The sequence below is a fragment of the Panthera uncia genome (assembly GCF_023721935.1).
Source record: "Panthera uncia isolate 11264 chromosome B3 unlocalized genomic scaffold, Puncia_PCG_1.0 HiC_scaffold_1, whole genome shotgun sequence".
NCBI classification, from domain to species: domain Eukaryota; kingdom Metazoa; phylum Chordata; class Mammalia; order Carnivora; family Felidae; genus Panthera; species Panthera uncia.
Window position 1 is genome coordinate 59,490,141 of NW_026057582.1, and position 25,479 is coordinate 59,515,619.

Here is a 25,479-nt window from a genome sequence, read left to right on the forward strand (position 1 = left end):
CAAATGATGTATGTTTTATTCAAATTTACCATTTGTTTCTCCAGGAAAGAAAACAAAAGCATAAAAGGAAAAGGTAGGAACTCCCCATTTCATTAATCAACCATGACTACTATACTAGTGCCTTGTTTGTTATATGTAGTATCGTCAGCCCGTATTTGAGTTAACATTTGTAACTTTTTAAAAAAGTATTAAATACCTGACACCAAAAAAAAAAAAAAAAAAGCCTGAGAAAAGTAAATTTGTTTTTCTTTTTTATAATGTGTTCATTTCAAAGGACTCTGGGGAGGGGAAGAGACTTAAAAAAAAAAAAAAAAAAAGGTAATAAAAGACCAATACAGAACATCTTAGAGAGCAAACAGCCTGTTAAAAATGCAGAGGAAGTCTCTACCGCATTCTCAGGAGATCAAGTATTGTCTTTTTAAGGAAAATTTTTGTTTTGTCTTTGGTCTTCTTACCTGGAAATGCAGCCTTGACCTGGCCCTAATCTCTCTACTAGTTGACTATAATATTGGACACTGAAGATTTCTAAAAGGAAACAATCAGATTTGCCAAACTGAAATCGTTACTTTTTAACTATAAACTCTTAAAAGCAAGTGTGTAAATAGGAATTCATTCCAATTATAAATTCTGTACAATTAATCTGTGGAAAGAATCCAGAATACTCTATACTCCAATTCCAAATGCCTGAAGCCTGAAAGATTATGTATTTATCTGTCTTTCCTATCATATTTCTTCTAATACATGCTGTTGCTTCAAGGAAACTAATTAATAAAACCTACCTATCCTGATCTGATCAATACTAATCTGAAAATTTTGAAAAGAGAGGGGGAAATTTTTAAAATATTGATTAAAGAAAGAAGAGTATATTGTGCTTAGTGTTTTTCTTTCTTTTTTAAGTTACTTTTTATTTTTTTATACCTGTAGTAAGAATTACTATCAAACTCCACTCACTGGGCCAGAGACCCTTGTGGTGTTAGACTTGCCCCTCACGTAGCACCCTACCTACACTTTCGAGTTCACTGATTAGCCAGCAGCCTCAACTTCAATATCTAACAATGTGCATGTGCTTAGTTTTTATTATATTTCTATACTAAATGCTTAAAATCAATAAGCATTACTATGTTTTGGAATACATCAAATTACCTTAGGTACAGCCAGTGAAACTATTTTAAAAAGGAAAATTTAATTTTAATTTAAAAAATGTAATTAGCAAAAACTAATATATTCAGTATCTATTCAACAAGTATAATTTTACCAACATGAACTAATCACTTTTAACTCTTTACTCACTAGTAGCATCCTGATTTTGAAGTACTAAAAAGTCCATATGTGAAGACTAGACTCACTCCAAAATTAAAAATAAAAGTCAAATAGGGTTTTTAAAAATAATTACTTTTAATTTACATCTTATCAGCACAGTTTTACTATTTGGCAAGGAATTACTGAATTTATCCAAAAGCTACAGATTACAGTATTTTAAATTCAGCCAATATTTTTAATTCAGTCATTTGGACTATGAAATTTCAAAATTTTGTAGCCTGACTTGTTCTGTTTGCTTCTTCATATTCTCTGAGAAAAAACAAAAACACAAAAGAAAAAAACACAAAGAAAAACTGCATCTGAAACTACTCCCCTAAAGATAATTATGTCCTACATGTTAGGCTGTTCTTAGTAACACACACACACACACACACACACACACACACACACACGGTTGGGAGTATTCAGTTACCACCCCCCAATGTTTTATTCAATTATCAGATATATTGATAACCAAAATCAGTGAGTAAATGTGGTTACATCAGTGCTACTCTACAAACAGCCAGTCAACCTCGACCACTGTGTAAATCACCATAATTTGGGTCTATGTAACAACGAATATTGATTCCGATCTCCAAAATCAACAAAATGCCAATGCACACTGAGGACTGTACAGGAATCATACTAAAGGTGACAAATTAGCCACCATGGAGACCACAATTGTTATCTTAAATAGGATAAGATGAAATCCTAATTTCTTTTTAGTTTTTTTTTTTACATTTATTCATTTTTGAGAGACAGCGCGAGCTGGTGAGGGGCAAAGAGAGAGGGAGAAACAGAATCTGAAGCAGGCTCCAGGTTCTGAGCTGTCAGCACAGAGCCCAATGCAGGGCTCGAACCCACGAACTGTGAGATCATGACCTAAGCTGAAGTCAAATGCTTAACCAACTGTCATCCAGGTGCCCCTGAAATCCTAATTTTTAAAAAACTTGAAGATTCAATGATACCATATTGAGATTTTTGTTGTAAACATGTGTTCCAGAAAGTGCTCTAGCATGAAAGGGCCATAACCAGAAATCAATGAGGAATTTTATCAAACACCTCAGAATCTTAAGGATAGAGAATTTAGAACAAAGCAAAAAACTTTTGAAAACTTCAGGTATTTTTTTTCTATTTCAAAAAACCATATTCATATTTTCATGGCCACAAGTAAATATGATAGAGCTTGCATATAAAAAGAGGTGGATTTCCTTAAGTCAAAGAAACAGTCACAAGTTGTTCAAAGAGAGGATCATACCAATAGTACAGAAATGGGAGAAGTAAACGTATTAAAAACAGAAATTTACCATTTGTTGTGCTTATTCTTCATAGTAATTATCATTTTATAAAATAAAGGACCAAAGGTATAGTGAGAATTCCACATGAAGAATATAGCCTGAACTGATTTAAAACACTTGAATGAATGAATGAATGAATGAATGAATAAATAAATAAGGCAAGACTCCTATTATCTTGCAAACTTTTCCCCTTATTCAGAATTTATGGGTGGGTTCGACAATTGTAGCAAATGTTCCACTATAGTAGGGGATGTTGATAGTGGGAAAGGTTGTGTGTTTGGGGGGGGCAGGGGGTTGAGTAGGGGGGTATCATGAGAACTCTGCACTTTCTTCTGTTTTGTTATGAATGTAAAATTTCTCTACAAAATAAAGTCTATTTAAATATTGCCAAAAAATAAAGTAAAAAAATACAATTTATGGCATAAGTTGACACATGTGAATTATTCATATTAGAAACAATGAATCTCAAAGTATAGTTCATAAACTTTATAACCAGTTAGAAAACTTAAGTTGCCCTTATAAACATATTTTTTGCATTCCATTTTTCAACTGAGGCCAATAATAGTTAACAGAATCATTCATATCAAACTTAAAAAATAAAGACACAGAGTCCCATTTATTTTAATAGTTATTTAATATAAAAGAAATTTATGTTTTTATGAAAGAATATAACCTCAATCATTCTTTTAGAGTTTTTAGCATTTCCTCTGTAAATGAATCAATCCTTGTTGACCAGCTGCCAGTAGTCCTAAAACCACTCTCTCAAATATTCTAGAGGGTCCTGTGTGAGAAGCAACCAGCACTCTACTAAGTTAAGTTAGGTCCTATAGAGATGAACAGTAAACTTAATCAGACCTAGGACCCCTATTTATGGCATATGAAAAAATAAAAAATGCACTTTTAAATTCACACTTGCCAAAAGGAAAAGAAAAATTCATTGTGTGGTACCACTAGTCTGAATTTTATTGCAATTGGGATTTCAATACAGATAAAATTATATTTTATCTTAAATGAATATTATTGACTTTATATTGTATCCTAACAAATATAAGCATACTAAATACAAGCTGTACTACTTGGAAAAAATCAAGTTTCTAATGGTATTGTGAACAGTATATTTGAAGACAGTATTTTTATAAAACTAATAACCATTTCAAATACTATTATGTATGTTTCTTAATAGTTTTGACACTTTTTTATAGACCTGCCTTTCACAGCTGGGTAGAATAACAATGACAACACCACCATTTATTTAGGCCCTGTAAAATATGTTAACTATTTTTTTTTTTTTAAGTATCTGTAAAAACCACACTAGTGAAAATAATTGCCCTGGTATGGGAAATACATATTACATAAACTCATTTCTTTTTCAGGTGTTGTAGTAGGGCTTTTACATACACAATCTCTAATCTCCAAAACAGTCCTAAGGGAATTATCTCGCTATTCCATATACAAGAAAACTCAGGCTTAAAATTATGAAATTTGTCCCCAAGTCCAGGTAGGTAGTAAGTGGAAGATTAAAAACGTGAAAACCAGGTCTATCTAACCCCCCAAAGTGTGTTCTTTGTACTTTAACATTTTATTGAAATGATTAAATGCAATGGTTCTCCAGTAAAATTTACCTTCCACTATGAAACAAACAAAACCAAATTACAATGCATTTTAGGGAAAATATAACATTACTTAATAGAAGTCAATTATTAATTAAAGTTCAAGTCCTGTAATTTAACAGGGAATGATTAATTAACTAGATTTCAAAACACTGAATTTCAAGCAGTGTCTAATAATGCCTAGGGAATCTTTTTTTTTTTTTTTTTTTTTTTTTTTTTACTACCAGCTATGTTGCTGGTAGAAATGGATGTCCATTATATGCAACTTAACATTTCCTTCTGCGTTGCTTTCAAAAGAAAGTTTATGAAAATGATACGAGATTCTACAATCATATTTTAGTCATAATGATCAGACATTTAAAAGCATGCTAGACCTTTTTCTATAGTGTTTCTATCGATGTCTCCCCTTATAAAATGCTTGCAAATCACGTAATAGTTTTAGATGTAATTTAATTACAGAACAACAGATGGACAAAAGGTGAAAAGAATACATGCTTTGTGAAATGACAAAGATAGATGAAGCAATAATAAAAGAGACTGATGGTGGCACACAGGTCCCAAATACCAACTAGATATACACAGTATTCTGACTCTATAAGAAACTAACAAACCATAGACAAGTTACCTTTTCCTAGGTTTTAGTTATTTATTTTTGCTTAGCAGAAAAACCAGCAGAATCATGGTTATAAAAGATAATTGCTAGTCTACTTCTAAAACAAAGAGGGTAGTTGCTTTCACTTAAATTCACAAGATAAGGTTTTTAAAAAAATTTACTAATTTCCCATAAACTGAAATATCAAGGGACCCAAAACAGTTCCAGCAGTGGTTTTTCATCTCAAGTTTTAAATGCATACAATGATTTAGAATCAGGTTCACTCTGTAAGCTTAAAATAGTTTAAAAACACATGAGTCTTATTTAAATTGAGATAATATGTAAGTGAAAATAACTACTCTGTATAAAATACATATTAAATATAATTCCCTAAAATAGTAAACCTAAAAATCATATTGAAGAAACTCATAAAATTGAATGCTTTTTGTCTGAAGCTTCTTCAAACTGCATGATTCTTACCATTTCTAACCTTCAATTGGTAAGAAATATTTAAAATATAGACTTAATATTTAATTTGGGTAAGCACAGTAACCTTTTTTAACCTTTCTTAGGGAACACTGACCCCTAAAGGTTCTAAATTTGAATAAGTTTCACAATATTCTGAATTTAAATGGCATTCAGACGTCACTTTACTTACATTATTGTAGGTATATATGTTTATGGCACATGTGTTTGTTCATAAATATGTAAACTATTTTCAGTGGACTATTGTGCACTATAAATAAACAACTAAACCATGTTTCAGCTAACTTAATAAAAGGCACCAAATTTAATAAGAAATATCCAGAAATGTATCAAACTATTCCAAAAAATTACTCACCAGAGACTTCTAACCAGCATGTCTTTTTTCTTACATAGATAAGTAAATAGTTAGTAAATGCTAAAAAGGGCTAAGCAACCAATCACATAGCAACTCATTCTGGGGGGGCCTGACCGTACATACATCCTTTGATTATAACACTGCATTTTTTTTTCTGAAAAAGCAGAAAAAAGAAAAGCCCTAAAAAACAAAATTTCACAAAAGGGCAAGACATCATTTACTTCTTAAGAAGCCAGAAGATGTTATAAATGTTCACCTGGCAACACTTTCATTCACTCACACTTAAAATTTCATTCATTTAGAGTTGTGTTTGTAACTACTCAAACCTGGAAATATTTTGTAGATACCTTCACTCATCCTACCTACCCCCTATAGCTTTACATTTTCTAAACTGTCAATAATAACAAAACCAAAAAAAGTAAGTTGTTACATCTGTTAAATTTATATACCTCATCAACTCTAACTTCAAATATTTCAGCAATGTTTCTACGATAAATCTAGGAAAAGGCTTAGACACTTCAGCACTCCTTATAATAAAATTTGTAAGGTGACACAAAGGCATGTGTGTGTAATACAAGTTTTTATGTAGTTCAATTTCTTAAAAAAATAAGTAAAATAATGTATAAAATAACTAATTACCCACCCAGACTATGAACACTACTGTAAGACAGAGCTTTGAAGCAATTAGTGCTTTACGATAAATCCTGTGAACCCTGATATCAAGGCAATGACCATGTGAGATTTTACTGTTTAAACATATCACTTATCACAAAAATCAAAAGATATTACATTGATCTATTTAACTTTATTTCTTAAGTAATGTTTCATTAACAGGCCCTTTATATAAAGGAATGTCTTTCCTATTTCTGATGTAAAAAAAAAAAAAAGCCCGTAAAAATGCAAATTTTCTTAATGATGTTTCAGTCACGTCTATTGTAGTCTGTGCCTTCTGCAAACTCTTTATGCATCTATGTCTTTAGTCCTAAAACCTTCCTTTCTTTAAGTGTCCTAGAGCTTCAGCAGCTCCCTTCCTGAACTTCTTTCCTGGTTATTCTACACTTATGAGAAGTATTTCCTCCACAGCCTCTAGATCTTTAGATATTTTAAAAATAATTCCTTTGGCTCCTTAGAGATCCTTTCGTCTATAATTTGAACAACATGACTTCCACAGCAATGTGACCTCTGAATAGGGAACATAAGTAACAGGGGCATCATTATTTACTTCCTCTTTTCTTATTATTGCACATAAATTGAGTAAAACTGCTTTGAGCTCTTGAAAAGAAGAATGTTTCTTGTTTATCATAAATGAATAAAAACAACTACAACAAATTAGTTCCCAGCTTCACACCAGTACAATCTTATCACAAACTTGAATATAAAGAGAATGGACCAAAATCAAGTGTCACAAAACCCATTCACTAAAACTATAAACTTCCCCCAAAATGGCCTTTATCCTTTTGAAAAAGGTGATAGTATGGTCAATATATGGTAAAAGAAGAACCCGGTTGAGGTAGAGGGCACCAAAAAAGGGAGAGAAGTGTGCAATATTTTGGGAATAATCTCATTTTTTTTAACTACACAATTTAGAGGAAATAAAAAATAATGTACATACAGACTTAAGCCTTCAACAATATGCAACACTATATTCAGAATGATTCGTTTCTCAGGGATTTCAGATTTGCAACATTTTACTGTAAGATACTTCAATTAAAAACCTAACATTTTTTAAACTTCTCTCTTTATGGCTGTCTGTATTTTGCTCTATAGACAGATGTCCCCTGCCTGCCTGTCCACCTACCTACCTACGTGTCTGCCTGCCTATCTATCGTCTCTCTGTGTTTTTCAGGCTATCTCTCAGTCTGTGTGCCTTTTTAACTGTGTTTCTGTCTCTGACTGTTCTCTTCCTTTGCCTGTGATCTTTTTCTCTCTCCCTGTCTCGAATTCTGTTTTCATGTCTCTCTCTGTCTCTGCCTGGGAATGTCTTTCTCTGTATCCATCTGCACATCTATACATGTCTCTGTTTCTTTATCTCTGGCACTCTCTGACCCCATCTCTCTGCAGGTGTCTCTTTCTGAGTGCATCTTTTGGTGTGGACCTGTCTCCTTTACCTGTATGTGCCTTGGTCTGTTTCTCTATGTTCATGTGTCTCTCTCCACAAATATGTCTCTCTCTCTATGTATATATTTTCTATCTCTCTTTCACTGTGTGTCTTTTTGTGTGTGTCTGTGTATGTCTATGCCTCTATCTCCTTCAGTGTGTCTCTCTTTACCCTGTCTCTCTCACTGTATGTCTCTGTCTCTTTCTCACTGCTGGTCTCTGGTATCTTCCTCTGTGCATCTATGTGTGTAGGTCTCTTTTTGTGTGTATCCTACACACGTGTGTCTTTCTCTGTGTATGTGCTTCCAACATGCGTGTCTGTGCCTCCCTCTCTGAGTTCAGTATCTCCCTCCCTGTGTCTGTGTCTCTCTTTGTTTGTGTTTCTTTCTCTGAGTGTGGCTCTCAGTATGCATCTCTCCCAGTCATTCTCTCAATCTCCTCTCTTGATCACTTTGTGCATATGTTTCTTCCTCTCTCCCTGCTGTTTTCTTCCTTCTCTCTCAGTATCTCCTCCTCCATGTGTTTCTCTTTTTCTGTGTGTCTTTCTTTGTGTCTCTTTTGCAGGATGTGGGTCTCATTGTGAGTGCCTCCTTCTTTGTATGTGTGCGCGTGCATGTGTGCTTGTCTGCCTCCGTCTAATATACTGGTTAGAACAAACACACTTCATTCAGTGCCTTGAACTAGCACAACACCTGGGGTTTGGTATTAATACCTTAAAAGTCCTTACCTTTTGACCAGTCCTCCATTTGTACTTCTATTCTTGTTTGCTCTGGCAATGTCTCTGGTTTTTGCTCCAAGATTTGAAGCTAAAATAAAGCCAACTCTAGATAAATAAACTTAAAACAATATATCGGAACACACCTAAACCTTACCTTTGTTTAACAGAGAATTTACAGGATAAATGGTTTTCTAAAACATTTATAATGGGACTATTAAGTGTATATTTCAACAGGTGAAATTAAATCTTTTTTTCTAAGAAAAAGGTCCTTTCTTTCACACTTACATTTTAGTAAATACAGTTCAGGTTAAGCTTCTAGACATTCTTGCTCCTTTGGTTAGAAAATCATTTAATTTATTTAACTTAAGACTTTTCTAATTCCATCAATTTAGGAAAAATAAAATTTTTACTCTATTTGTCATAAACTTTACACCAAAAATTTCAAAAATGTATTAGTTTAAATTTACAATGTGTATTTTCATATAAAACATTTTATACTTATAAAAGTAATTTAAGAATACTATTCAATTTTTTTTAAAACATAGACTATCATTAACTTGAACAATTGATATTTGTGTCTTGCATTTGTTTTTACAGTAAACATGACAAAAGCTATGCATGTTTTTTTTTTTTGTTTTGTTTTTTGGCATGCTTTTAAGGAGAATAAAATTAGATTTACCTCACAGCTAGAATTCTGCGTTCTTTAAAAAGTCCTCAAATAAAGCTGTCGTAAGCTTCTCCTTTTCCAATTTTCTCTAAATATGTTGATCTGGAGTTGGCAATCTTTTTCTAAGTTCCTCATTTACTTTTGGATTAGCTGAAAATATAGGAAGTTATTAATATCAAAGAAATATGTCCCAGTCAATGAAGCCATTTCCCTACATATTGCCCAAAAAGGTTAATAATAATTGCAGTCTTTTAATAAGAGATTCATATAGCAAGACATGTAGAAAATACAGTCTTTAATAACCTCTGGAGTATTTTAAAACATGTCTTACAGGCCTTAATGTGCTTAGTAATATACTATTTAAAACCATAATTTTATCCCTCTGCAATATACAGTCACTCTTCCTCATCATTTACCCAGCTAATGAATGCCAGCAATTAGTAAAATGTAATCCCATTGCACAATCATTTTAATGCTTTTAGCACTCAGAAAAGTAAACACCAAATTAATACTGCTCAAGCCATATCAGATCCTAGTTGGAAGCAAGCAATTATAGTTCAGCTCCTCAGGTGTAATTAAATGATTGAAATGATTTAGTTCCATAAATGCAAGTTAATTCATAAGCAAGCAACAAATATACTGGGAGTAATTACAAGAAACATTGACAGTCTAAGCAGGGCTAATTCTTTTATGAGCCTGATATAGTAAAATGCTGCCCTCTCCTGGGCATGTAAGTGAATATCTCACAGCCAAAAACAAAACAAAACAAAAAACCCACCTACCCAAAACCTAACTTTTAAAAACCTACTAGAAAAAATAGTAATATCCAATATATCAATTTGATTTCATTCCTTATACAAAAAAAATTAACTTATAACTTATACTGTGATCATTTCTACACACTCTGGTCATTCATGCTTTTTCTAATCAAGCTCTGAGTCCCAAAACATACTAGGCAATTTCTATACATCTAATGAAACAAAATCATTCACATATAACACTGACACACTACAAGTGAAACTTCTAGTACCTGTCTGGACTGCCAGGCCACTGCCTATATTCTCTCATCATTAAACCCTAAGTGAACTGTTACAGATAGTAACTAAATCATGCTTTTTTATGTACTTTTTTATGTACTAGAATTTGCATGAAAAATAATCTCTGAAAAAATATAAAACAAAATACTGTATTATTATAACTGTACGTGATGGTCTATAGCTAACTGTTTTCAATGAACTTCAATAATAAAAATAAAATGGTGTAATATCATTATAAACACATTTGAAAACATAAAAAGTAACAAGTGATACAAAGTAAAATGCATTCTGATTTTACTTAATACCATTCCCAACTTTTTACTTCCTTAGGCTAAAATTCAGAACAAATTGACTTGTATACTACTCAGATGGTTCTTAACTAAACTTCTCACACTATCTATAAGAAGCTTATTTGTTATACATTTAAGTTATACTATAATCAATAAATCTGTGTTAACACATATGTATTTGAATCACTAAACCCAATGAGAATCATCCCTTTGACTACCTATAAAATTAAATTGAGATTCTCAAATATTCTCAAATATTACCAATAGCACAACAAATGCTTAATTCTCCAACAAGTGCAAACAATACTCGCAGTGGATAATGTTTAACACTACCAATATTTTTGTGGAGGGAGGAAACATTATTGCTCTTCTGATATGCTTTCAAACGCATTAAAATAACCATATTCTAAGTCATATCCTAACTATAAAAATAGAATAAACCAAAATATTAAAAAGTCTTGCCACTAAGTTTAAAATGTACAGCACATTTGCTTTGCCCTTGATGTCACAGTCTTATTTTTCAATTCATATCTTGTACACTGTAAGTTAATTGCTTTTGGAAAGTACTTATTATTCATGTAAAAATTAATGTGCCAATGTGTTTAAATCCTCTTAAATGACCATTCATGCATCTCTCTTCTTTAAGTACCAATGAAATCTGTCAAAAGACATCAATGCAAAATGGTCTTAAAGAAAGTTCTAATAGAGATTTTTTTTTTCTGCTAACACAAGATTTTCATATTCACCAACTTTACTTAAATTCCATTAATTTTTTAAGCTACTTTTAATAAATTCACCAAGTAAAATTTTTAGGCCCCATAGTCTGTCATTTGTGTTCCAGCTGACATTATGAATATTAATAACAGTGTTATCCTGATTAAATAGGCTTCATATGAAATCCCTGTGAATCCTATAGCTCAGACATCTCATTTTTCCAACTCTTTATGAATTTGGATTCAGACATTAAACTGGAAAAATCTTAAAAAACAGATTTAATGGCACATTTGCATATTGTCAAGCAAAAATTAGATGTTCTAATGATTCAAATAATTACAACTTATATATCTACATATTGTAAAAGGAAAAGATTTCTGTAAACATGCAACATATTTTATATTTCTATTAATTTTAGGACAAAGGAGAAGACTAATAAAATACCAACTCCTTTCCTTACACTCACCTTATGATTTGACATCAAGAACTTGTTTCAATCAAAAATTATATATTCATGTTAAAACTAGTTGGATGATTTATATAGACATCTTATCATATCTAACTTATCATATCACAGACGAAATATAAGTTAATTGCTTTATCGTTAATGTTTACCAGGTTCAAGTAGCAAAATAAAAACAATTCCCAACTAACGTGTTTATGAGTTGTGCTGGAAAAATTACCCAGGTTAAAAAAGACAAAAAAAAAAAAAAAAAAAGTCTTTAATATAACAGACAGAACACACCACATTAGCATCTGTTAAATTAAGATCTTCTCTATCACAGATTCCCAACCTTATTCCTTCAAGTTGTTTTTACTCTCAAAGGAAGTGGTCTTATTATGTAAAAAAAATAAAAAATAAATAATAATTAAGGAAACTGCATACCCCCTTTTCTCTCTAGGTAGATGGGAATCTGCATTCTTCTGCCAAAATTTCCTACCTTTACCCTATCAAAAAAACAAAGAATGAAAAAATTTAAATAAACATCTCTATCATCTGAAATGTGACTTGACTCTCCTTGTTTACTCAGCAGTAAAACACCTCATGAACCAAAATTTGCTCTTTGACCAATCTAAAATTTCTAATCTGCCTAAAAATTTATAAGTGACTCTGACATCTCTCCTTTAAAATTAAAACAATGCCTTTTAGGTAAAGAGGCATTTTATTTAACCACTTAACCACTGGGTGGCTCAGTGGTTAAGCATCCAACTTCAGCTCAAGTCATGACCTCACAGTTTGTGGGTTGGAGCTCTGCATCAGGCTCTGTGCTGACAGTTCAGAGCCTGAAGCCTGCTTTGGATTCTGTGTCTCCCTCTCTCTCTGCCCCTCCCCAGATCATGCTCTGTCTTTGTCTCAAACAAAAATAAAACATTAAAAAAACAAAAAAAAAAAGACCCATTCTCAGGGTGATTTGTTAAATAGGAGATACCCTTCTTATCTTCCTCTGCAAAAGCCATATTATAGCAACGGTTCTTGATGGACTTTAGTTAATGGCACTTTTTTCATAATACATCTTTAATTTAATCACAATTTTTGTAAATTGAATTCAATAGTGTCAAACCAGGAATCATTTGTAATACTGCCTCATTCATATCCAACCGTAACCAAAAAACTCCAAATTTTATATTTCTTAGTGGAGAAATGTTGCTAATTTCTGCATTGAAAAGATTTTATTAAAAGGCTAATGGAGAGCACTGTATTTTGGAGAGTCAAATATTTTATCACATAACTCAATATATACCATATATGCATATGTTGCACTGATGGATTTTCTTCTTATTAGACCAAAGTCTCTCAAACATTCACAGTTCCTGGCACATTCTTTTCCAAAAAGAATTCCTTTCACTCACTGTGCCTCATGTCACAGCCCACTCCCTACAAAGCTCTAGATAATCCAAGGTCTTCAGAGCCAGGAAAAGCAAGAAGAGGTTTCAGGAGAAAGGATAAGGGATAAAAGAGGCCCCACTCCATAGCTATCAAAACTTACAATGCACATACTATTTCATCCCTCAGTTCTACTACCAGAAGTATTTAGAAAAATATGTAAAATGTATTTTTATGTACAAAGACACTCACTGAAGCAGTATTTGCAAGAGAAAATACGCTCTAGTCATACTTGATTTCTTTCTGTTCCTTGAACTCACCAAGGTTATTTTTGCCTCAGAGCTTTTATACTTGCTTGTCCTTCTGCCTAGAAGTCTTTTTTTCTAAAGCTCGAAACAATTTTCTTCATCATTCAGACTTTCTTTTCGTTCTTTCTTTCTTTCTTTCTTTCTTTCTTTCTTTCCTTCTTCTGGCCATCCTACCTGAAGTAGGATAGTACCTATGCTTCTGCCTTCGTGAAATTTCTTAATTTGTTTAGGTTTTATTTCATTGTTTTTGATAGATCTCAGCCAACTTACAAGTCTATGTAAATTACATGCAAGCAGGGCTGTGGATCTTCTCCTTCATCTATATTCTTAGAAGGTATTTGGCATATAGTAACTACTCAGTATATATTTAATAGAAAGGAGGATGGATGGATAGATGGATCAATGACTAGCAGAAATACAGACTTAACATAAATGTTCATCGACAGAAAACTGAGAATATGAAGTGTACAACCATAAAGCAAATCCGTATGGTTTACACTATAAATGCATACATGTGTGTGGAAGATTCTTTCAACAAGCATTTGTTAAGCACTTATATATTATATGTCAGACACTGTTCTAGGAGATAGATAGGCAGTGGTGAATAAGATAAATAAATTTCCTCCTCAGAATATGTCTTTGGCCAAAACAATGCAAGCACAAAACATAAAAGTAAAAACAGAAGAAATGTAAAACTATACTTACATATGCATACATGCTTGAATAGGCAAAGCAAAGAATACTCAGGAAACTATTACCAGTGGTTACTGTGAAAAAAGGACCTAAGAGTTGAGGTGGGGATATGGAGGAATGAGAGAAAGAAGTATTTTATTTAATGTTTTTATTTTATTTTTGAGACAGAGAGAGACAGAGCATGAGCGGGGAAGGAGCCTCTAGAGAGAGAGAGAGAGAGACCCAGATCCAAAGCAGGTTCCAGGCTCCAAGCTGTCAGTACAGAGCCCGATACGGGGCTCAAACCCACAAACCGTGAGATCATGACCTGAGCCGAAGTTGGATGCTTAACTGACTGAGCCACTCAGGCGTGCTGAGAAAGTATTTTTATTTCATTTTATATCTGCATAACTTGATGTTTTAACCATGTGCATGTACAATTTTTAACTTAATAAATATTTATTAATAATCTTAGAACTGAACAGGAAATTTTGAAGGAAACCATATTACACCTGAGAGATATAAAGTGAATGAAAGAGACATAATCTTTATGATTCCCTTGAAACTTTGAAAAAAAAAATTATTGTTGCCTAATTACTCTTTTATAATTATGCTTTATTATGGTTGTTTGCTTGCTTGCTTGGTTTAAGTACAGTGAAAATTTAAATTAATATATGGTAGGAATTTTTTGGAAAAGTTTAAAATAAATAAGTTTCCTAAGAATTATGCAAATATTTCTTAAAACAATCACATTTCTTTGTTCAGTTAGGGACTATTTATTTATAAAAGTCACAGTGTTCAGGATTTTGAAGTTTGTAATAAAAAAATTTATTAAAGGGTTTATAATAAAAATAAGTTTTTCTATATTATGACTACCGTATGTTTGTCACACATAGTTCTCATGTTATATATTTAGTAATCAAGAAATTACTAATCAAAAAGGTAAATTACTCATCACTGAAGGTCAAGGAAGGACATCAAATTAAGAGGAAATAAATATTTGGTGTTTAAAATAAACGGCTTTCATGTTTTCAAAACTTGAAGGGTAAAACAATATACCACTTGGAACACTGTGACTGTTTTTAGTGCCAGTTACAAATGACACTTTGAAAATGGAAATCGCATTGCATAGCCTTCTGATAAATTTTTAAAAACCAAAACTTTAAAACTAGTATTATTTTCAGAGAGCTAATGAGATACAGGATTTTCTAAAATATCCTGAAACGTTTTGCCCTAGGCCAAACTAAACTAAATCACTTAATCTAGCACAAGACAGAATATAAAAACAAAGTCAGCTTATAGAATAGTTTCTCTAGGGAACAAACAGCCTGTTTTCATAAGATTCATGTGGGTGGCAAGTTCTGATGCAATTACCTACTCCTTTACACAAAGGCTTGCATTTCCACACAACCAATTGAAGTTCTTGGCATATCAAAGGTAAAAAAGTATTAGAGCAAGTTAAATCAATCTATAATGACAACTGGTATGAGCAGCCACTTGAAATCAAATGAAATAACAGCTATTAGAAGCTGTCTTGCTAAAATAAAGTACAAATAACCACATAAGGTCTTAATTAATTATCAGGAATCAAAATGCTAACAGATTTTTATCAAAAAGCTATTTAATAATTCTCTGTAGTTTATAGTTACTGAGACATTAACAAATAGAAGCTGAGAATCAACATATTCCAAAAACAAGTTATACTTTCCCTCCTGTTTTGAACACTTAATAGCAATGCATACATTGTATAATACAATGTTTATGCCATTTGCTAACATTACAGTACCTAATCATTCTCAATGGGCAGTGCTGCCTGCAAACTATGCATTTCACTTTTTAAACTGTAATGTTAAAGACAACTTCTAGGTTGCAAAATATAATTACTAGAACAAAATCTTTAAACAGCAAAATAAATGTTAGGCTCTAATTTCTTGTTCAATATCTAGGAAATCACAGCTGTCAGTCTCCTTTAACTGAAGAACTACAAAAGCTCATGTAATTTCTTAAGTCATTCTTAATAAATATTTTCATTAGCGAAAAGTATGTAATAAGAATATGGCCCTAAAATAGATATTCCATAGTTAACAATAAAAATACAGTATGAAAAGAAAAATATAAGCCACCCTATATATAGTAATTTCCTTCCATAAACACTTTGATTCTTCTTGCATTTAAAATTACGATTTCAACCATAAATTATATGTAAATATTCCATTATCTCTTTTCTTCATCATACTATATAGTTTCTTAGGATCAGTACATGTTCACTAAAAATTTTTCAGAAAATACATTTAAAAAACATTCCTAAATGGCAAATCAACTGAGTTAAAGATATTTATAAAAAAATTAACAGTAATACAATTATACAGTGTTCTAAAGTATTAAATACATTAAACAATGTGTGCTTTTAATTTTTTAAAGACATTTTTCAAAAGACACTGATGATCTTCCATTTTAAAACATAGGACTTTACTTCTTTCAAGAAAATTGCAGCTCTATGATGTGGCTGTGCTCAAAATGGCTGTATAAATAATTTGACATTTTACACTACTAATTGTGTAAGAAAACCTTTTATAAACTATGAAGAAAAAGAGAAAACAAGAACTGCCATAAATATCTAAGGTATTACAAAACAGCAATCAAACATTATAAGCCTCCTGGTTGAGGTATGTAATACAAACTAATATGTATCATCCTGTGGAGGGAATAGGGATGGGTAGAGATTGGAGGGCTAGGGGAGCCGAATTCATAAAGGCTGGCAGAATAAGATGAAACAAGATTAACTAACATGAACCACGAAGGACAATTGTTGAAGCTCTGTTATGTGTACATACAGGTTCATATTGTTTCGCTACTCTTGTACATTTAGGATTTTCCATAATAGATAGTTTAAAACACACAGTGTAAAATTAAAGGACATATACAGCATTATTTACTTGCTAGCAAAACCCATTAAATAATCGTTCACAGGACCAGCAATGAGTGTTCCATGTTCTATAAGAATGTTATTAAAACCCCATCAATCTCATGCCTGATATATATATATACACATATCATGCAACAAATACTGCATGCACATCTTTCACAGATACATAGGCACACACCTCACATGGATTTATACTGCATGTTATCTGAAGAAAAGCTTACAAATTTCATCTTAGCATACAGGAACTGAAAAGAAAATAATATCAGCTGATAATATATATTAAATGCTAAAATAGATAATATATTAAAATGCTTTGGAATTACTCCCTGACCTTAATCTAACAACTTCCTGAAGCTAAGACAATATGTTACCAATGACCTAGTGCATATGGGAAACAGGGTAGGTACACTCTGTCACCTTTAGCAAACATTTTCCTCACCAAGCTAATTACAGGCCATCTGCTACACCCTGAAGCAACATCCTAGTAAGTTACTGCTACTGACTTGCAATGTAAGTAACCAAGTTTATGATATGCTGTAGTCATAACTATATAAATTTGAAATATTCTCTAATTTTATTTACAGAACATTTATTTCTATTCCTGAGGATTTTTCCCATTTGTAGAACAGTCATATTTCTTTGAAAAGGCATAGTGATCTTAAATGAGGATGACTTACATAGAAGAATCATAAGCAGAAATAGTGATCATGACTATAACACCATGTCTCAAAATTTCAACACTTGTCACCTTTTAATACATGTTAAGTCTATGGTTGAACCAACAAATTAGGTAAATTTTATACTTCATCACACTATTTACAATAAAATTATTTTACTAAGTAATAACTTCGTATCAGTGAAAGAAATAAGTATATCTGTAATCGAAGGTGAAATGACAGTCACAGGTCAGGTCCTACACCCAATTTAATTCTTTTTTTTAAATTAAATTAAATTTAATTTAATTTAATTTGAGAGAGAGAGAGAGAGAGAGAGAGAGAGAAAGAGAGAGAGACAAACCCCAACCAGGCTCCACACTCAACACAGAGCCTCATGCGGGGCTTGATCCCACAGCCCTGGGATCATGACCTGAGCGGAAATCAAGAGTCAGACTCTAAATGACTGAGCCACCCAGGCTCCCCCAGTTTAATTCTTTTTTGATTCTTTATTTTGAGGAACTGCAAACTCAAATTCATTCTGATTGAAATAATTAAACATTTGCTGGAATACCTCCTGATAGCTACTATTCCAAACTTTAAAATACTGACTAAAATATTTTTAAATAAATATTTTAAAACACAGATAAATCTCAAAAGAAAGGTAAACATTCACCTGTCAAAATCAAACCATAACAGAGTGGGACTTGAAGCCAAGCAGTCCATGAAAATGTTGAGAGCAAATTGAGTTAGTAGAGGTTCAACTACACTTTCACCATCCTTAAATAGCAATCAGATAATTTCCAACCACCTGTTCAATATCTTAGCCAGACACAAGGCACCTGCCAAATTAGGTGAAAAAGTTAACTACCCAAGATCAAAACCAAAAGCCTTTAACCGTGGCGGGACAAGGAATCCAAATCTGCACTTAAACCAAGCAACTAACATAAAACTGTTTAACAACCTGATAACCTGTATTCCAGCCAGAAGTTTAAAAGGGAAAAAAAAGGTCATGTGCTAGATTCCTTTACAAGATAAAATCTTCTGAAAATAAGCTCACAGCCATTCAAAACTATAAAATATATGAAATAATCTGTTGTAAAAAAAAGATACTATAGACATACAAAAAAGAGGTGGGGGTTCACACTTGAATTAGAGAAAACTAAGCAATCTGAAATCAATCATCAAAATAAGAATGATTTTTAAATTGCCAGATAAAGCAATGTAACTATTAAAGAAGATCAGGCAGTTACTAAATAAGCATGGATAGATACAAAAAATGGCCTAGCAGAAATCACAGAAATGAGAAATATGTTCACTGAACTTGAAATGACAGATGAAGTGAAAACTAGAAAACACTGGAAGTGAAAATTGATGATCTGGAGACAAGGGAGAAGAAATTCCCTGGAATGCAGCACAGAGTAACAGAGCTGGAAATATGAGAAAGAAGAATCAGAGAAGATAAAAGTTCTAACATATGTCCAATAAAGGTTAGAGAAGGGGCGAACAGAAAAAGGAAAAGCAAAATAATTATACTCTGATTAGTACAGAGAATGTGTCCCCGGAAAAGAAAACTTGAATGAGATTTACACAGTGTCAACATTTCTTAATTCCTATAGAGATGCATTTCCAGCATCATATTTTGGCAATGATCCTTCATTTTCATCAAATTCCTGAAATTATGGCACACCTATATTGTTTTGTTAGGTACAAATCAGAGTGATGCATTTAATACCCTTAATAATATGAAGAGATGTTTAATAATGCTAAGCCTGCTGATCTTTTTCCTGTTTCCTCAACGTTTACATGAAGGCACAGGGAATCACCAATATAATTGCTGTTAATATCAGCATGACACTATTTCTCCATTTTTTATGTTATTTTTTTATTGTTTATTGGGGTGGGGGGGAGGGGAAGACAGAGAATCCTAAGTAGGCTCTGCGCTGACAGCACAGAGCCTGATGCAGGCCTCGAACTCACAAACTGTGAGAACATGACCTGAGCTGAAGTTGGACACTTAAACCAACTGAGCCACCCAGGCACCCCTCCATTTTTTATAGTCCAGTATTATTACTTACACATCTCCTATTACTATTTGGTCAAAACTGTTTGCTAAAAATCAAAACAAATGGCAGAATGCAATGCCACACTTAAACGCTGAGTGCATATAGTACAAACTGCAGTCTTCTCACTGGCCAAGAGCATATGATATCACTCAGAGCATAGAAAAAAATATGGATTAGCAATGTTCTAAAAGTATTTCTTTATACTTTACCCACCTTTACATTCTTTCTCAGGAAGCTGGCAGAGAATGTGCTCTACCAAAACAAGGGAGTAAAGCATGAAAGAAGTAGACCCTGGTTTTAGAAAACAGAGGTCCTATCTAAGGAGAGAGGTAAAAAGAATACCTAAGATGATGATGAGGGAAATCATGGAATAACAGCTATACACCAGACATTGAGGGAAATCATTCAAACCTGACGGCATTAAGAAAACTTCAGGAGCGTCTGGGTGGCTCAGTTAAGCATCTGACTTCAGCTCAGGTCATGATCTCGTGGTTTGTGGGTTTGAGCCCTGTGTCAGCCTCTGTGCTGACAGCTCAGAGCCTGGAGCCTGCTTCAGATTCTGTGTCTCCCTCTCTCTCTGACCCTTCCCCACTCGCACTCTGTCTCTTTCCCTCTCTCAAAAACAAATAAAACGTTTAAAAAAAAAAAGAACTTCACTGTACAAGTGCCTATTAAAAAAAAAAAAAAAAAAAAAAAGAAAGAAAGAAAGAAAAGAAAACTCCAGGCATCTGAGAAGTGATTCAAAAACTAAGACAGTTTGGGGTTCAATCAATAAAAATACACAAAAACTAAGCAACAAAACAAATACAACAGCAAAAAGCTGTGCAAGGGAGGGGGAAGGGAAAATAAAATACAGATGTATTAGTTATGATTAGCACCTACATGACCATAATAATGTAAATACTATATATTTTTCTAAATAATTGCAATATAACTATGTAAGAAGGTTGAAAAACAGAAAGTGAAGGTGTACCAGGGGCAGACATATCAACAGAGACCTACCTCCTTGTAGGAGTTACCTGGATTGGTTCTCCCAACTTTTACTCTTCCTTTCCATTTGGAAGACGTAAACAGCTAAAAATTACATTTTCCAGTCTCTTTGCAGCTCATAGTCCAAATGTAAACAAAGGTTTTACCAAGTAGATGTAGTACTCCAGCAAGATATGGGAAGAAAGTAAGGCAGAGAACACCTGTTTGCTTTCAGCATGTAAAGTCAGACATGGATGTTTCTGGTGGCAGGGACTGGTCTAATGTCTAGTGTGAGACCCCTGGTATGACAGCCAGTTGTGGTGGCAGCAGCATCAGCTTTCTGACCTCTAGATTCCAACAGTAACATAATGATGCTGAATCATGGTCTACAGATAATCTCTAACTTCTGTTCCAGTATTTGGAATAATTTTATAAACTCTAATCCCTATATAAGGCCCTTTCTGCTTGGAATACTTAGGGTGTGTGTGTGTGTGTGTGTGTGTGTGTGTGTGTGTGTGCGCGCGCGCGCCTTTCTGTCCTATAACGTGACTGATGACATTCTGCCTATCTTTGATAGCTTCAGGAAGTAATGAAATCTGCAATAAGACTGAGGTAAGGGGGATCCAGAAGCAGCAATATAAGCATGTTATATAGAAATATGAAAGTAGAGGGATATATCATTTGCATTATATAAAGTTGCATCCACTGTTTAAGTACACATTTGGTGAGTTTTGACAACTGTCTGCAATAGTGTAACAAAAAAATACCATTATAAAGTTGCCTCATGCCCCTTTGCAATAAATCTACCCCACTCCCCAATCCCAGGCAACCACTGATCTGTGTTCCTTTACTATATAAATTAGATGCTACTTCCAGAGTTTTGTATAAATGGGCTTATACAATGTATACTTGAAAAGTCCAGCTCCTAGCCAAAAACCTATGTGTGATTTTGCAAACCCAACCACAGGCAATTACAAAGCCTTCATCTGGCAGGCCTCCCAGGAAGAAGTTGCTTTCCCTACACCAGACATTGCACAACCATTGCACTGCAGTCTCTGAAGAGAGTTGTAGTCAAGAACTCAGCCCACCTGGCTGGCCAGGCTCTTAGGCACATCTGTATTACTAGCTATGCAGGGGTCTCTTCATCTGGAAGATCTTCATCAGGAGATCTCCTTAAATGGTGGGGGAAGGAGGATACTTTTCTTCCACTTTGACTCAGTGAATAGTACTTTTCCACTCCTAATCCCTCCCTCTCTCCCTCCTCTCTGTACTCTACTCTTACCCCCTGAAGCCCCCATTGCTCAACCTGGGTCCATAAAAGTACAGAAGCTTTTTGTTTGGGGCTCCCTAGGCTGTGAGATGACCCCCACGTCTGTGCTGATCCACCCCACCCTCAAATGGGTGCATTGTTCCATGGGAAAAGATGGGCCAGTGGGAAGTTAGTGCTTTCCCCATTTAGTCTCTTGCTATATACCACCACATAAAGTGATTAAAGGCTTGACAATTAATTTTGTTTTGGCTTACCTTTTTTAACTGCTAGTGACACCTAGCCAATCAGCTTTCTCCAGCTCAGCTGAGCCCCTGCCAATACTCTTTTGTATCTGAAATTTCACTTAACGTAATTGAGATTCATGTTGTATAAAACACTAGTTTGTTTCTTTTGCTCAGTAATATTCCTTTTTATTGTGTGAATACACTGCAATTTATCCATTCACCTATTAATGGATATTTGGGTTGTTTCTAATTGTTGCCTATTATGAATAAAACAGTAATAAGTGTGGTAGGACAAAACTTTTTGCAGCCACAGGTTCCCAGTTGTCTTGAATAAATATCCAGAGTCGAACTGCTGGATCATACTAACTTTGTAAGAAACAGCCAAATTGTTTCCTGAGGTGGTTGTACCATTTTACACATCCACCAGCCGTGGGTGAGAGTTCCAGATGCTCCACATTCTAAAACTTGGTATGGACACTCTTTTTATAAGTATAAGTATAAATATAAATATAAATATAAATATGTAAATTTACACACACACACACACACACGTATCTTTTACTGTTCACTGTAGCTGGTATGGTACAAACTGGAAAAGACAAAACAGACGTGTTTTGCCTTACCAGTTTTTTTTTAATATAACTGACATATATAATTATATTAGTTTCAGGTGTACAACAATGATTAGATATTTGTATATATCATGAAATGATCACAATGCCTAGTTAACATACAACAAACACAGTTGTAAAATTTTTTTTGTTGTGATGAGAACTTCTAAGATCTACTCTCTTCACAACTTTCAAATATAAACACAGTATTGTTAACCATATTCACCATGCTGTTACTTCCATGACTTACTTTAGTCTTAATTTTAATCATTTCTTGTGTATGCAGTAATATCCTATGATTTTTAATTTGAATAACCTGTTTAATGATGATATGCATCATTTCAAATGCGTATTGGCCATTCATACAACTTCTTGTGTGAAGTGTCTGTTGAACTCTTTTGCCCATTTTTTCTTAATGAGTTACTTGTTCTAATTACTAAGTGGTAAGAGTTCTATTTTTTTTAACGTTCATTTATTTATTTTGAGAGAGATTATGTGCACATACATGCACACGCAGGAGAGGGAAAAAGAATGAGAAAGAGAGAGGGAGAGAGAGAATTCCAAGCAGGCGCCACACTGTCAGTGCAGAGCCCGACACGGGGCTTGATTCCACGCATGACCTGAGCCAAAATCAAGAGTTGGATGCTCAACCAAATGAGCCACCCAGGTGCCCCAGTGGTTAAGAGTTCTTAATATATTCTGAAAACAAGTCCTCTGCCAGATATAAGCATTGTAAATATTTTCTTCCAGTCTGTGGCTTGCCTGTTCATTTTAGTTAATGGTGTCATCTGGGAAAATATTTTTATTTTAATAAAGTCCAATTTATCATCTTTTTCTTTTAGCTTAATATTTTTGTGTTCTAAGAAATATTACCAACTCTAAGGCCACAACTATTTTCTTTTATGTTTTCTCCTATAAGTTTAATAGTTTTAGGTTTTACATTTAGATCAATGATTGATTTCAAATTTTGTATATAGTCATAAGGCAAAAACCAAAGTTCACTTTTTCCCATTATTCCAGCACCATCTGAAAAGATTATCTTTTCTCCATTGAGTTACCTTGGCACCTGTTGGAAAATCAGTTGGCTATGTATGTGGGGGTCTGTATTTGGGCTCTTTTTGTATTCCATGTCTATCCTTTCACTAATACCAAATCGCCTTTATTACATCAGTTTTGCAGTAAGTCTTGAAATTAGGAGGTATCATCCTACAACTTTGTTATTCTTTTAAAATATTGCTTGGCTAAGCCCTGGGCATTTTCATATAAATACTGGAATTGGCTTGTAAATTTCTTTTTAAAGAGCATGCCAGAATTTCTAACGGAGATAAATGAATTAAGAAGAAATTAAAAGTTTAACCATCTAATTCATAAATATAGCACACCTCTTAATTTACTTATGTCTTCTTTAATTTCTATCAGCAATGGTTTATGGTTTTTGGTTTTTGGTGTAAAGGTCTTACACATATTTAATAAAGTTTACCCCAAGTATTTAATGCCTTTAGATGCTTTGTAAATGTAATTTTTTTAAGTTTATTCATTTTGAAAGAGCAAGCACACACAAGTGAGCACGTGCACAAGAGAGAATGGGGGAGGGGGACAGAGAGAGAGAATCCCAACCAGGCCCCATGCTGACAGCATGGGGTCTGACATGGGGCTTGAACTCACAGACCATAAGATCATGACCTGAACCGAAATCAAGAGCTGGACCCTTAACCGTCTGAGCTACCGAGGCAACCCTAAATGTAATTGTTTTATCTCACTTTTTCAATTTTCTTTGCTATATACAGAAATACAATTGATATTTGTATTGGACTTTGAAACTTACAACCTCACTAAATTCACTTATAAACTCTGCTCATTTTATTATAGAGGCTTCAGGATTTGCTACATATATAATTATGTTGTTTGCTAATAAAGACATTTTTGGGGGCACCTGGGTGGCTCAATTGGTTAAGCATCTGACTTCAGTTCAGGTCATGATTTCACAGTTCGTGCGTTCAAGTCCCACATCGGACTCCGTGCGGACAGCTCAGAGCCTGACACCTGCTTTGGAGTCTGTGTCTCCCTTTCTCTCTCTGCCCTTCCCCAACTTGTGCATGCATGTGCGCTCTCTCTCAAAAAAAAAATTAAAAAAAAAAAAGACATTTTTTTCTTCCCAGTACACATGCTTTTATTTCTATAAAGCCAAGTAATTAAGACAGTGTGATACTGGTGCAAGGATACAGGAATAATTCAGTGGAATAAAGAGTACACAAATAGACCCTCACCACACACATACTCACACACACACAGATACATATACCTAATTTATGGCAAACAATCCACAGCGATGGAAAAAGCTAATCTTTTCAATAAATGATGCAGGATCAACTGGGTATCCACACAGAAAAAATTACCCTCAATCCCTACTTTGTACTATACCAAAAAATTAATCTGAGCTAGATCACAGATCTAAACATAGAATCTAAAGCAATCAAGCTTCTAAAAGAAAACAAGGAAGAATATCTAACTGACCTTGGGATGGACAAAGATTTCTTAAAAAGTATACATAAAACACTAATTATACATTTTAATGAAGTCTAATTTGTCAATCACTAAAATTTTTCTCTTCATCAAAAAATGCCATTAAGAGGGTCACCTGGGTGATTCAGTTAGTTAAGCAACCAACTCTTGATTTCAGCTCAGGTCCTGTTCTCACAGTTCATGGGATCAAGCCTGGAGTCGGGCTCTGTACTGACAGTGGGGAGCCTGCTTGGGATTCTCTCTCTCCCTCTCTCTGCCCCTCCCCACTT

The 25,479-nt window shown here is 33.7% G+C and overlaps 1 protein-coding gene and 1 non-coding gene across 4 annotated transcripts in view; both read right to left on the bottom strand.

Moving 5' to 3' along the window:
* The window catches only part of MIPOL1 (mirror-image polydactyly 1), a 304,816-nt gene that overhangs the window by 246,576 nt on the left and 32,761 nt on the right, over positions 1 to 25,479 (bottom strand). For 2 of the 3 annotated variants that reach the window (XM_049611603.1, XM_049611604.1), the window contains exons 2-3: positions 9,135 to 9,272; positions 8,465 to 8,543 (exon numbers count right to left, since the gene is read on the bottom strand). In XM_049611603.1, coding sequence (XP_049467560.1) covers positions 8,465 to 8,483 — 19 coding nt within the window. In that variant the 5' untranslated portion in view covers positions 8,484 to 8,543; positions 9,135 to 9,272. Of the gene's footprint in view, positions 1 to 8,464; positions 8,544 to 9,134; positions 9,273 to 12,049; positions 12,104 to 25,479 lie in introns of those variants that run through there. The other variant, XM_049611605.1, reaches the window with a different exon arrangement.
* Positions 917 to 1,064, bottom strand: LOC125910510 (small nucleolar RNA SNORA62/SNORA6 family). Its single transcript, XR_007454012.1, has one exon. It is a non-coding gene; the product is annotated as a small nucleolar RNA SNORA62/SNORA6 family (small nucleolar RNA).